Here is a 15052-nt window from a genome sequence, read left to right on the forward strand (position 1 = left end):
TGCAGTTGCATAGATGTTCAGAAGATGGGGACATAGAAGGTTACAGAAGCGCTTGAAGTATTCAATAGGATACCCTTCGGGGCCAGCCGTCTTCCCAGCTTGTAATCCCAATACCTCGGAGCTCACCTCCTCCAGTGTGAGGTCCTGGTCCAATTGTCGGGCTAGAGCATGGATATGGACGGCAACGCTATGCTATTCAGCAGAGGGTTTGCAAGAGCAAAATGTGCAGGGAAATAGCCCTCACCAGTGTAAACATATAAACACTGGAAAACAATCCTGCACAACCACAAACTGAATGCCATTCAAAGAAACGAAAAGGAGAGTGAAAGAGTCATTTTTATTTCTTCCTGAAGGGGTCACTACAATGTAACTTTGTTATATAAGGTAGCAGTAAGAAAGATTCTGCTATCATTCTTCTTCTTGAGTTTTGTTGTTTATGATGTCACTACAATATTTTTTCTTCTTCCTTTTTTCAGTTTTGTGGTCTTTGCTCTAAAGACACAGGGATTAGAAGCATGTTTTAGGTGTTGTTTATTTATTTTATAAACTGTAGAGAATCAGGAAATATCAAATCATATTTGATTTTTTTGGCTACGTCACATTTACCCACAGAGAATGGGTAAAAACCCTTGATACATCAGCCCCTTTTCTAATGAGTCAGTATTAATAGTAGGTGGATTGCCAAACACCCCAGGCTTTAAACATTCAATGTAAGGTATAGTGACAGGTATATGTGAAAAGACTGCAGTCACAGAGCATCGGGATATGGATGAAAACATGACACCAGACTTTTGGAAAACATGGAACCCAGTGTCGCTTGGAATGCTGCTGCAAAAAGTTCTTACCAAGTTCAACAAAGATTGAAGTGATTTTGTTTGTGTTTGCAGTGATTCAGCTACGTATATGAAAAGGTTTGATTTGATACTCAAAATCGATACCTGAGCTGAAGTGCTTCCCTATAAGAGCTCCTTGCCACTTGTTAGATGGTATGCTGAAAGCATCTTTACAATCTTCAGAGTTAATGAAGAATGCTATTGACTTTTTAGTCCATTCTGGTGCTCTATTTTGTTATGCAAGGCTACCTCCCCTGTAGATGTCCCCCAGATAGGAAATCCCAATTTGGTCCCAGGGGACGGAGCCCTCTTGGGTCGAGAGCTAACTGAGCCAAGTTCTCCGCAATAAGGGAGTCACCTCAGTGAGACGGTGGTCTGCACGGAAACTAAAATGCTAATTTTGGGCCAGATGTATGACCCGTTTTTGCATATTGGGCCATGTATATAGCCTATTTATCGAGCCACAATTTTTTTGCGACTCGCTAAATAGGTTTTGGGACTCTCTATTTGGAAGGGGTGTTCCCTTCTAAATAGCGAGAAACAATGTACTAATGTTTTGCAAAACACTAGCAATTACCACCTACTTCAAGAAGGTGGTAATGTGCAAGGTATCAAGAGGGTGAGTCCGGCGCTGGTTCTTCTCCAAGAGACACACCTAATGGGCACTGCCACTCAAGCGCTAGATAGGCGAGGCTACCAGATGATAGCTCACTCGGAGTTTACCTCCGGATCGCGTGGGACGGGTATACTGTTTGCGGAGGTCATCCCAATTTATAGCCCAGACCACTAAAATAGATGGGCAGGGACGCTTCTCGGCAGTACATGGACAGTGGGAGGGTAAGCCGCTGAATGTAGTCTCAGTATATGTCCCACCGGCGCTGCATGCGATGGCTTTGCCTGACCTAGGGAAATTCCTACTGGAACTTCCAGAGGGCGATCTGCTCGTGGGAGGAGATTTTAATACAGTGATAAATAATGCTCAAGACAGATTCCCGGTTCGCACACAGACGCCTGGTACGTCCCGATTCGGTGACTTTTTAGAAGCACAGGGGTTGATTGATGTCTGGCGGCACATGCACCCGCAGGAGCGGCAGTATACCTATTATTCTGCCACTCATAATAGTTTGTCTCGAATCGATTATTTTTTCACACTGGGTGCAGGCAGTCTTACAATCGATGAGGTGCAGATTAAACCACGAGGTATATCCGACCACTCCCCAATAACATTGACCCTATCCAGTCAGGAAAAGACTCGTAGGAGAATATACCCCATATATCCGGGGTATCTTAAGGTCCCGTCGGTTAGTAAAGACCTGAAAAAGGCGACCCGACACTACTTTACAGAAAACCTTCATTCGGTCGATTCCCCGTCCATCCTGTGGGAAGCATATAAAACGGTCCTGAGGGGGCAGGCAGTTTCGTCCATATCGGGCCATAGGCGCGCGCAAAAGAGGGAATTGGTAGAGCTCGAGCTTGGGCTTAGCACAGCAAACGCAACTCATATGGCAGCTCCATCGGACGATACGTTGCATTCCCTCCAGCTGAGCCAAAGACTTTATGATGACCACTTGAGACGCCAAACACTGGCGGATATTACAGCGACCACAAACAGAGTATATGATATTGGGGATAAAGCAAGTAGACTCTTGGCTTGGTTGGACAGGAAAAAGGGAGGTAATAACTCTATACGGCAAATAGCAGACACAACCGGACAAATGCATACCCGCCCGGAAGAAATTGTGGAACTACTGGCAGATCATTTCCAAGAGGTATACTCCCCAACGGTCGAAATTACGGAGGACATGGCTAAAGAGGCCCTATGTGGCGTCTTAACACCGACTTTATCGGCAGACGCAGTAGCTGAACTAGACTCTGACTTGACAACAGAGGAAATTCAGTTGGCCATTGGAAACATACGATCGGGTAAGGCTCTTGGGCCGAACGGGATACCAATCGAATGGTATAAGTCACGGTCAGCATCATTGAGTGAGCCCTTGCGGGCGATGTATGAGGAGAGCCGAGAAAAGGGAATCCTACCGCTCGACGAACGTACGGCGTCTATAGTGGCAATTCCGAAGCCGGGTAAATCTCCAAGGGAGTGCACGTCTTATCGACCGATCTTGCTTCTGAACGCCGAGGCTAAAATACTTGCGAAAGTGTTAGCGACCAGACTATTGCCATGCCTGGAGCAATTGATCCACCCTGACCAGTCCGGCTTTATGCCTCATAGGAGTACTGCACTAAACCTCCGTAGAGTACAGGGAGCGCTAGCCAGGGCGCCCGCTTTGACAGAACCGGCGGTTATATTATCCCTAGATGCCAAAATGGCATTCGACTTGGTGGAGTGGCGGTACTTATTCGCGGTCCTGGCACACATGGGGCTCGGCCCTAAATTCATCTCCTGGGTGCGCCTCCTATACACCCGCCCCATGGCGCGTGTGGTGGCGAACGGCCATACGTCCCGTGAAATACAACTGGCACGAGGGACTAGACAGGGGTGTCCACTCTCACCTCTATTGTTCGCACTAGTTCTGGAGCCGCTGGCGGTTACCATTCGGAAGACCCCGCTACTGAAGGGGGTCAAATGGACTGACGGTTGTATGTATGTATACTTGTAAAGCGCACTGTTACCTCGTTACGTGGTGTCCTGGCGCTGTATACCACTGGGGAACCCGTCCTGGCTTTCCCTGTGAGAGGGCACCCCAAGGTGAAGTCAGGCATCCCCGGCGTTGCTGGGGCCGTTGTGGAGATTAAGCAAGCTATTGCCCAGAGTTGCAGAGTGGGACCCATGGTTAGCGTAGGCACCTAAGCATTATCGAGTCCGCGGACATTGACCCAAGACCCTGCCGCGTCGGGAATTGAACCCTGGTCCCAGGCCGACCACTGCTTCAGGGTCTGCCGCTTCTAACCAGTGAGCCACACTTCTCCACTAAGACAGAGTCTCCCTCTACGCCGACGACATGTTGATTTATCTGACAGACCCCGAGAGAGGTGTCCCTAGCCTGTTAGGAATATGCGATGCCCACGGACGAATATCCGGATACATGATAAACTGGGCGAAGTTGGTCATGTACGCATTGAAGGGCCCAGCTCCCGCCATCCCAGACACCTGCCCCCTGACGGTGGAGACGATCGCCTTTAAATATCTGGGACTTTACGTCACCCAGGACGCTCAAGAATTCTTTACAAGAAATCTGCAACCCCCCCTCACTCGATTGAGAAGCGATGTTCGGCATTGGAAGGCCCTTCCGCTGACACTGCTGGGCAGAGCAGCGTTATTTAAAATGATGGCGCTGCCGCGTTTCCTGTATGTGCTCGAAAATTCACCGACCTTGATACCTCCCGGTTATTTCCAAAAGGTGACTGCCGCGGTGACGGGATTACTGTGGGGAGACGGCCCAGCTCGCATTGCCCACTTAAAACTCAACAGAACTTGGTATGATGGCGGGATCGCCCTGCCCAATATACAGCTGTACTATTGGGCAGCACAACTTAAAATTATTAATCAATGGCTTCACACTCCGCAGACTGAGCCGGCATACCTTGCAGATAGGGCACAACTGGGCACACAAAGCCTGTTGACACCACTGTATCACAAGGGAGCAGCGGCAAAATTAACGGGACCCACCAAACACACGGTATTGCTATGGCATAAGGCGCAAGCGAAGTTGAGGTGGGCGGGAGTCATCACGAAGTTAACTCCGTTGTGGGACACGAAAGCTCTGGGACTCTTACGACAGACTAAAGGGTTCACCCAGTGGGACAATATAGGAATCTCCACGGTGGGAGACCTGTGGTCGAGAGAAGGAGTGGTCCCGTTTTCGTATCTTCAGCAACACTACGATCTTGGCCCCACTGAAACGTATCGATATGTCCAGATCAGGCACGCCCTTGTGGCTGCAATCCCTGCAGACACTCCAGTCCCGGAATCCTCGCCGCTCGAGGATCGCCTGCTAACTGATTTTATGCAGGAGGGGGCAACCTCGCTGACATATCGTAAGCTGCTAAATAATTTGCCAGACTCACTAGAAAGGCTGAGAGATAAATGGATTGCTGAGATAGGAGACATGGACGAAACGGAATGGAATGCGGCATTAGCGTCCCCGCGCGAGGCGGGTATATCGGCGAGGTTCCGGTTGGTGCAACTAAAAATTCTGCACAGGATATATTATACAAGGACAACACTACACAGAATGCATAGGGCGCCACACCCACATTGTCTCAGGGGATGTGGGGACGAGGGCACTTTCATACACACCATTTGGGAATGCCCGTCCATTGCGAGCTACTGGCAACAGGTCATGCGAACCATTTTGCAAACAATAGATACCTCTCTGACACCTGACCCTCGTGTATGCCTGTTGAATGTATGGAGTGTTAATGATCTGGCGCTTTATGGTAGATTGTGGGCCATAGTGGGTATCGTGACAGCAAAACGAGATATAGCGCAGAAATGGGGGGCAGTGGAGGTACTAACTCTGTCACAGTGGTGCAGGAACATGGACACACTGATGATAATGGAACGGGAGGTCTATAGGCTGAGGGCGAACCCACGTAAATGGAATGCGATATGGCAACCCTGGAACGCTTATAGAGGGGACCTTTGTGAACCCTTAGAGGAAGATGATTCCGGTAGCTTGGATGACGAAGTGGATGATAATTGATTGCCTACTCCCACTGGCCACTTAAGGGCGGCGGAATGACTAAATCTGAGCTACAAAACTAATTTATGGAGTGGGTCTGGTAGGGGGTGGAGTGGGTGGTTATACGACCCAAGATGGTATACGTCTAGCAATGGACAGCAAATTACAAAAGATGAGAGATGCTGGTTTTGAACTAATGAGTCTTTAGTTTTGAGTTAAAGTTTAAAAAACATGGAAAAGCAAGATGACATTCAATTTTGAGGAAACTGTGGATTGTCTATTATTGTATACACTATGAGGGACGCTGCCGGACCGCTGGTTGTCGGCTAAATAGCTGTGTATTCCTCTATTCATCAGAAGTCGCAAATGATTAGACCGGCCCCAGGGTTGTAGGCAAACTACTGTATTTAACTGACATTGTCAATAAAGTCTTGCAACCAAAAAAAAAAAAGAAGGTGGTAATGCATTTGCAAATGGGAAGGGGTCTCCAGGGGACCCTTTACACTTTGCAAATGCATGCGAAATACATTTTTGTGATTGCACACATTTATTTTGTCCCCCTATAGACCACGCTCTTTGAAATAAGTATTCCCTGAGCGTTACACACTGGCAGGACAAAAGGCAGGAGCCTTTACAATTATCTTTGAGGGTCCCCCAGGTGTATTTGAAAATCACGGACTGGTTACTTGCACTTGTACTGTTTATGTAATGTTCTATGTAATGTGCTTTTGAATTTTGTTTTGCATTTTGTGGTGTTACTTTACTGGTTATTGTTTTGAATGTTTAATATTTCTTTGAAAAATATGTGTGGCCCGTCAAGATGACATGAGAATAATGGTCTAATCTTGTTTGAAGAAAGTACAAAAAGAAGTAAAATAAAAAACACACAGGCTTTAGAACAAAGCACTGAAGTCTTGTGTGATTAATTAAGAAACGGTCTATCTGCACACTATGTTTGTTAGTACCACTTCCTAAAAGTGGCATTTTCAAAATGGTAACATAAAATCCAACTTTATAATTGCAGAGGATTTTTGATTACAATTTCTCAGACAACAAACGTGGCATTCCCATCGGCTCCCACTTGAAACTATTCACTTAATAAATGTAATAAGATAACCCCATGTTATCCTATGGGAGAGGTAGGCCACACAGTAGTGAAAAACAAATATAGAGATTTTCACTACCAGAACATGTAAAACTTGAAAGTACATGTCCATCTTTTTAAATACACTTCACGCTGCCCTCTGGGCTATGTAGGGACTACTCATGGGGTGACCAAGGTGTAGTAGAAATGGTGGTTTGGGCCTGGCAAAAGGTTTATCTTGCCAGGTCGAAATGGCAGTTTAAAGTGCACACAGAGGTTTTAATGGCAGGCCTGAGACAAGTTTAAAGGGTTACCTAAGTGGGTGGCACATTCCGTGCAGTAGGCCCACTATTAGCATTTAATTTACTGGCCCTGGGCACATGTAGCGCCACTTTACTACGAACGTACAAAATTGAGTAGTGCCAATTGGGTGTAAGCGAATTTCACCATGTGTAAAGGAGAGGGCACACACACTTTAGCACTGGTTAGCAGTGGTAACGTACACAGAGTCCTATGGCCAACAACAACAAGATCAGCAAAAATGGAGAAGTAAGGCAGAACGTTTGTGGAATAATAACCTAATGCTGGCAGGTCTAACAGATATTTAGTGCAATAATGAGTTTTGTTGAAGGCATCAGTGACCGAAATCTACACTTGCAATGAAGTGCTATTTCGAAATAAAATATGGCACGAAAACCCACATTTGTATTGTACAACCTGAGAAGTAATGGTCTCCAGGAGAGGGGAAACAACCTATAAAGATGGATTCTCTGCCTTACATTATAGAATGTGTGTAGCTAGCCTGGGATAATGGTTTAGAGTCACATAAAATGATTTGTTGTAACTATTATTTACCATTTACCATGGCATAGTGGTGGAGATGCCGTCTGAGATGATAATCCAAAGGCTGTCTCCGTGAGGAAAATGTGATGAGAGACAGAGTAGAGACCTCCAAATTGAATCGATGATGGCGGGATAAAGAATGTGTATAAGACATCAAAGGTAAACAAGAAAAGTGTGTGAGCTTTTGTTGTGGGAAATCAAGTGAGCAAGATGCATTTAGGTGAGTCAGTGAAGGTAAAAACTGAGGACCACACAACGTTTTGTACAAGAACTTCGAGCCAAAAATTGTGAAAGCTGTGGAAAAAAGATCATGATTCTGCATTACTAGAATGAGAAGAAGGGCCACAATATCAGGCCTAATGTTGATAGTTCATCTTTTTCTCTGTGTGAGTGTGTTGAGAAATAGGCAATGTGTTGGAATATATGTTATGTCATTTAGGATCTGTGGGCTGTGTCTCTATAACTCTGGCTTCCATTGATCCGGAACTGGGAAGCCTGCTTCTAGACCTCGAAGTTAGGGCACTTACCCTTAAATAATATCATCTTTCTCCTATACGTGCGCTCTTAATTTCTCACTGCCATTCCTGGCACTTTTCCATTTACTGCTCTGTTGCCACACTACATTTTCAGTAAATCAGAAAATGCTTCTAATGTAACTGACAAATTCTACGACTCAACTTGCAGACCTTTGGTTTTTGAAACACTGCGGTTTACTGTCGAGGCTCTTCTCAATCACTGCGAAAATGCCATTATACCGTTGAGTGCACATTTAGTATGCATGTTACAACGAAATTTTTCATGAAAGAAAGAAAATCACTTTTATTATATTTTATTTTCCCTGACTCTGATGTAGCATTTCGCTCTTTTTCTGCAATAGATTCGAACGTTAAGCTTAAGCAACACCAATGACAGATTTCCACGTGTGAACATCCATTTGGACAACCTTCCTCTGAAATTATTAGCATTGTTCCCGAAGACCATTTGTTGTATTGTTGAGAAAGAACTTTAATCCTAAACTTTATTTTTGAAAAAACTTTGAGAAGCCAGGATATCTGTCATCTTTCATAAATGTCCTCACTGAGAAAATGTTCTACTTCGAAGGGTTACAGCAGTCATAATGTAATTATGTGCCTACCCTAGAAATCCTGGCAGGTGTGCTACCGAAAGCATATTGTATTAATATTATGGCGCCAAGGTCACCATTAGGAGGAAGTCAATGCACCTGAGAATCCAGGCTTTGATGACAACAACACTATCCTGACATTGGCAGATATAGCACATGAGATATCAACAAAAGCAGTACATTTTCAGAAATGTTGGACAATGACACCTCCTCGGCTGATAATTCCCAATCTAAAGATGAGCTTAAAGATGCAGCCTATGTGTCAAAAATGGCCGCACAGAGAAATGCCAATGTGTTTTTTGAAAAGTTCAGCCGAAGCGAGTTGCAGGAGTTGCTTGCTGTCACATCTTCTAGCTGGCTGGTCACCAAGGATTACACCCGGACTCCTGATTCTTCAAGTGGATTAACAGCTCAGCTGAAGGACATTAGTAGCCACGATATTGTTGTGTTGATGCCTGTTGCACCGGATGCCCCTTTGGATTGCAAAGAAGTCCATCAGATTCTGAGAGAACTTACAGTTGGCATTTTTTGTTTTAACCAGATTCCCTCTATTAACCTGGAAGCTAATTATGATCGTAGCACTTTCTGTCAACTTTCTCCAGCTTACTATGACACCAGAGTGGGTCAGATCTTAATCAACGTGGACTACACAATGAAGACCCTCTGGCATGGTGCCTATATGCCTCGTGAGAAAAGGATACGGTTCTCGGAGATCTGGCGCACAAGCATGGATATTGATGCTAATGGGAAACCCCAGACAAAAAGAAATATCTTTGAAGAGTTTTCCTCAGCAGGTGAGAAAGCGCTGCATTTTAAAAATGGTATCCTTTGTAATGGCCACTAAACTATTTGGTAGGAAATGTGAAGTTCTGTCAGTTGGTCCTGAAATAATCGCAAAAACTTTTTAAAGAGATGTGGTATTATAAATAATGTATTTCTTAATATTTTATTCTATTCATGTTGTCATGAATGTGATGTTTTTGTATGCACAGCACATATTTCGCAAAAGCAAACTTTTTTAGAGGTAGGTGTAAACTTCTTAGGCACGCCATTTCCTGATTACACAGTTTGCTCCGCCTAAGTTTACATCTGTTGGTGGCAATTCCTGTATGAACAACAGCCTGTTCTCCCTAGCCAATGTGCTGCATTTTAAAGTAATTACTGTAAGTCACACCAAGTTTAAGATCTGAAACGTTTTTTTAAATCTATTAATGACATTAGGTACCGATGCCTTATAATGAGAATGAACAACAATCAGGCCTCCTTGAGAAGCAAGCTTAGCCACTCAACTTATATCTTTATAGCCGAATAGAACCAACAGTTGGAGAGATTGAATCTGTTTTTAAATATGTATAATTCGTATATTTACCTAACTGTATTAATTTTATAAACATGCTTCTATTCCATTTAACAGAACACGTAGAAGTCAAATAGTACGTTGTTTTACATCATGTAATGGTTTTAATGAACTGAATCATGACTAATAAACATTTATACTTGAAGGTAGGTGTTTTTTGCTCAGTTTTTGCAAAGTGTCACTAAAGGAAAATCTGTGCCCTGAGGCGCATCCTTTCAGAAAACAGCCAACAGGCAAGATACCCTCTAATAATTTTAATGAGAAGAGTAAGCTTGTGGCACGAAAAACAAACATAGGGAATACTATTCAATTTACAGTACACTGTAGCCATGAAAATCAGAATTTTACGAAGGACATAGAGGCAAGCATTGCTCTTTATATCTGCTGGTTTGCTGACTGTTGTAAAATGCAAACAGTTAACAAACTGGCTACCAAACTATGTCTCCACGAAATAGTGATGCCCATGTTGGCAGGCAAAAGCTACAACATGTGATCAGTTCCAAACAATAGGCAATTCCCACCCACTACTTTCGTTTTTTAGGTCGAGCTCTACTCGAACCTATTAATACTGAACCAAAGTCTCTTAAACCAGCCGGATTTCCTACAATGCATGTTAATTGTTCATCCGTGACTTCTCGAGCGCGCTCTTGGCCCGTTCCCTCCCACTCGCTGGCATCCCGCCCCCCCCCCCCCCACCAGGCTCACGCTTCTCCAGCGCGTCGAGAGCTTCACTTCAAAGGGATATGCTCTCCCACCCCCTGCTTCACACTTCAAAGGAATGCGCCCCCCGCCCCCGCAATGCCGAGTTTCAATGATCAGTTTGAGAAAACCTGCCTCGCCCAGCAGGTCCTAAGAGACCCACCCAATGGCCGGGCTGGAGAATGTTGCGTATTTGTTTTTCTCAAGTAGAGTGTATAAAGCTCACTAGGACTACATCGTGTGCTAAGGAAAGAGGCTTCCTCGTGAAAATCTAAACTTTTGCAATCTTTTTTCATTGCGAGAGCCCCATTTACACCATCTGGTTGTTAGAAAAAAATGATATTCCTTACCGTCCCTCATTAATGACGCCTGTAGTGAGACATTTCCAGCCGCTTATGAAAGGGCGGAAGCAGGGTCTTGCGTAGGCTTGGTCTAGTCAGAGAAACAGGCCTTTCGCTGGCCAAATTTACGTGGAAGCTTCCTCCTGATTACCTGGTCAGCCATTTTGCCTTCAAGTAAGAATATCTCCCAGAGGTCCACCCTGCCACCTGCAGTTCGGGTGCAAATTCCACTAGTTTCATTTTAATATCCTGCTCCTGCAGTCTTATTTTCTTCCCCGTCCTCTTCATTGTTCAGAGGCAGTTTGGCTTGGCACGTGGACAACGCTCGTGGCATAGAAAATTCATTGTTCCACAAGCTGCGATAAACAGTAACTTGTTTCTCTTCCTCTGTCATACTCCGGCCTGTTAAAAAGCAAAGAGCCCTTCTCTGTCAGAGAAATTGCCCTCATGATCGGTCGCTTGCAGCGGGACAAACAGAGCTTTCAGGTGTGCATACCTGGCTAATACTTTTTATTTTTTGTCTGGCCAGGCCGGGTTATTAATGTTTAAACATTGTTAGGGCAGCATTCCATCTGTTGCGATTATAAAACATTAAACAGCGGATACCAAATCGTGACTAGCTTATTTTTTCGGGTAAACTGCAGTTTGTCGCAGCTCTTTCCACACAACATATTATTATTTTGGAATTAGATAGTTAAATGTTTCAATGGTATTTTTCCAGCCTTTAGTTTCAGAGCTTTTAAATGCATCGCCAAGAAAACACCACCGGCCGCATTACAGAAACGTTATACAGGGGCAGAAATTAAGGAAAACTCTACTTGTACCATTTTTGCTGCTTGCATAATTAGAATGGAGCAAAATATATTTGCACCATAAACTTATCAAACTAATTCACACGATTTTTGCCCTGTTTTCATACAACCACATGGCGAAAATGCCATTCCCAACTTTTCAAATGTGCTGGACAGGTTTTTGTTTGAGACAAAATCATTTAGAAGACGCCACTTGCAGCACCTGCTAGAGCTGGCTTTGTGTTTATTGTACCTGCTCTCCAATCCTTAAGTACTTGTTTCTGTGTGAATCATAGAGCCAGCTGCGCAATGCTTATGGGATACACAATACTCCAGGATAGCTATAATCATTTTTTCATGCAGGAGGGAGCTTGTCCATCAGACGTTTTGGACACATCTATAATTACTTATTCATACTTAACACCAAATAAGTAGGTATGAGCATGCACAGAGCTATTCTGACACTGTTCCACACTACCTTCTGCTTAAGTACTGTGATGCCAGCCCTCCATGTTTAGAGCACCACTCAGCACCACCACGGCATCACTCAGCACCACCACTCAGCACCACTCAGCACCACCACAGTGTAGCGTCGTTCTACAAATAATGACAGACACGCTGTATATCCTTAGGAGAGCATTTATTCTGGCTGCTGCTCCTGACCACGTCCCTACTCTAACTGCCACTTTCCTGTCCTCGACTCCTCCTCTTCCTGCAACTCCTCTAACTCCACCCACCAAAGACTAGACTACATACACATCATTACATCTCCCCCCTTGTTAACAAAGTGAAAACAACTAACAAAGCCTGACTTGATTATAGTTCTTCAATTAGCCGTGTAGGTCGGCGAATGGTTCGTCTGTGCCGTAGAAGCACGCCTCCAGTGTCCGGTTCGGCTTCTGTCTGATTATCAGGTGTCTGTGCTGCAGAGACAGGTTCAGGCCTCTCTGTGGTCAGCCGCTCAGTCGATCGGTTGAGGATATCTTTAACCGCCGGAGCGCACCTTTGAAAATGTGAGACATTCCGTGTAATTCTCTTGTTCTCTGACTCAGCTGTTATCATTGTGCCCTTTTGTTGTGTAACTACTAGAGGGTCAGCTCTAAATTTACAGTCTGTTTTCTTCTGTTGTTCCTGCTTGACCAGCACCCAATCTCCTTCGCGAAGGGAGGGGGATCTTGCTCTCCGCCGCTCGTCAGCGTAAGACTTCATTTTGCTCTTGCGTTCACGGTCAGCAACCACTACTTCCTTGTGTACATCCCTGGATGACACCGGCGGTAGGGCACCTTACCACGTAGGTATCCGTGTCCTGATCGGTCGTCCCAACATGAGTGTGGCAGGACACTTCCCGGTAGTCGCATGGGGAGTTGTCCGATAGGCTCTCAGAACTTCGTTTAGAGCCGCTTGGAAGTCTTTCTTGTCAAGAGTAGCCTGCTGAAATGTCCTTTTTAAAGTAGCCATGAACCTCTATACCATTCCATTGGCCTGGGGCCATAGGGGAGTGATTTTTTGATGCCTGAAGTTTAAGTGTTTCGCAAAGTCCCCAAAGTCATGTCCATTGAATGGTGTTCCATTGTCGGTCTTGATTTCTTTCGGAACGCCCCAGGCAGCGAATACTTCATTCAGGACGGCAATGGTGTTGGCGGCATTTGTGGATGATACAAAATGTGCTATGGGAAATCTGGAATACTCGTCCATTATCACTAGGACATATTTCCCCGACTGAAGGGGTCCATAGAAGTCCACGGCTAGTTCTTGCCATACACCACTGGGCAGCTTTGTCATTTGGAGAGGAGCTGGGGGATCTCCTTGACTCACAAGTTGGCACTGAGGGCAATCTTTGAGTTCGACCATCTGATCGAGTAACGGAAACCATACTCTTTCTCTGAGCGCTCTTTTGGTAGCCACCACTCCGCGATGACCCTCATGTGCCAGATTGATGACACCCTGATGGAGACACATGGGAATAACAATCCGTTAATCCCTCAGTAAGAGCCCCTCTGAGGTGGCTGATAGTTCCTCGCTCACGTGTCTGAAGGCCTGCATTTCTTGTCTGGTGCGGGGATCGTCCCCGTCTTCCTCATTGTCGTGGTGCCACCGGTTAGTCTGCAGTCGGAGCATCGCCCTTTGGAGGACATCGTCTTGAGCCGTGGCCTCACATATGGCTTCGAGGGGAACCGCCGGTGGTCTGGCTTGATCCACTACAAAGTTAATGTATTCTTCGGCTATGGATGGGTTGGACGCCTGCGACACTTGAGGGTGTCTCGACATGTAGTCAGCCGGATTAGCTGACTTACCTGGCTTGTGCACTATGGTGTAGGTGTACTCCTGCAGACATAAACCCCAGCGCCCAATTCGAGGTGGCATTTTGGCCCTCGGGTTTCCGAGAATGGTAACCAACGCTTGCTGATCGGTTACTAGCGTAAAGTGCTTGCCGTATATGAAAATATGAAAATGTTCACAAGCCCAAACTACAGCAAGACTTTCTTTTTCTGGTTGAGAATAGGCCTTCTCAGTGTCAGTCAAACTTCTGCTGGCGTAAGCCACAATGTGTCTCTGATCCGTGTCGTTGTCGAACTGAGCTAGTATGGCACCTAGCCCCACCGGACTGGCATCAACAGTGATTTCAGTGTTTCTCTTGGGGCTGAAGTATGCCAGATTGTCAACGGACTCAACCGCTCGTTTAATGTCTTGAAACGCCTGCTCACATTGTGAAGTCCAGGTGAATGGTTGCCCTTGTTTGGTAGGAGCACGAAGCGGGTGGCTGATGGTGGCGTAACCTTTGATATACCTGGCGCAGTAGCTCGCCATTCCCAAGAAAGATCTAATGTCACTCACATGTTGTGGACTTTTAGTGTCATTTAGGGCTATTACCTTCTCGGGATCAGGCTTCATCCCTGCTCCGGAAAATATGTGACCAAAGAATTTTAAGGTGGACTGATGGAATTCACACTTGTCTTTGTTAAGGGTGAGGTTGGCTTCCAGGAGAGCGTGGCACACCCGATCTAGTGCTTTGTCCTGTTCCTGGACATTCGCACCATATACTAAAATGTCATCGCTATAATTTAGTGCATTTGGTATGTGATGTATGGTCTGGCGGATGGCTTCTTGGAAAATCTCCGCTGCAGACGGAATTCCAAAGCTAAGACGCTTGTATCGGAACAACCCCAGATGAGTGGCGAAGGTGGTTATATAACGCGACCTCTCATGCAGTTCCAACTGGTGGTATCCTTTATTCAGGTCTAAGTTGGAAAAGACCCGTGCGCCATTAAGAGATGAAATCATGTCACTTAAATGAGGTCCTGGATGGTGCTCTCTTTCGATAGCTGTCTTTGGAAGCC

The 15052-nt window shown here is 45.4% G+C and overlaps 1 protein-coding gene across 4 annotated transcripts in view; it reads left to right on the top strand.

Annotated features, from left to right (window-relative positions):
- Positions 1-15052, top strand: part of ANKAR (ankyrin and armadillo repeat containing) — a 1199016-nt gene that overhangs the window by 9418 nt on the left and 1174546 nt on the right. For 3 of the 4 annotated variants that reach the window (XM_078680367.1, XM_078680369.1, XM_078680370.1), the window contains exon 2: positions 8281-9320. In XM_078680367.1, the coding sequence (XP_078536493.1) occupies positions 8717-9320 (604 nt within the window). In that variant the 5' untranslated portion in view covers positions 8281-8716. Of the gene's footprint in view, positions 1-7432; positions 7563-8280; positions 9321-15052 lie in introns of all 4 variants that reach the window. The other variant, XM_078680368.1, reaches the window with a different exon arrangement.

This window comes from Lissotriton helveticus, chromosome 3_1 (assembly GCF_964261635.1).
Source record: "Lissotriton helveticus chromosome 3_1, aLisHel1.1, whole genome shotgun sequence".
Classification (NCBI taxonomy): Eukaryota; Metazoa; Chordata; class Amphibia; order Caudata; family Salamandridae; genus Lissotriton; species Lissotriton helveticus.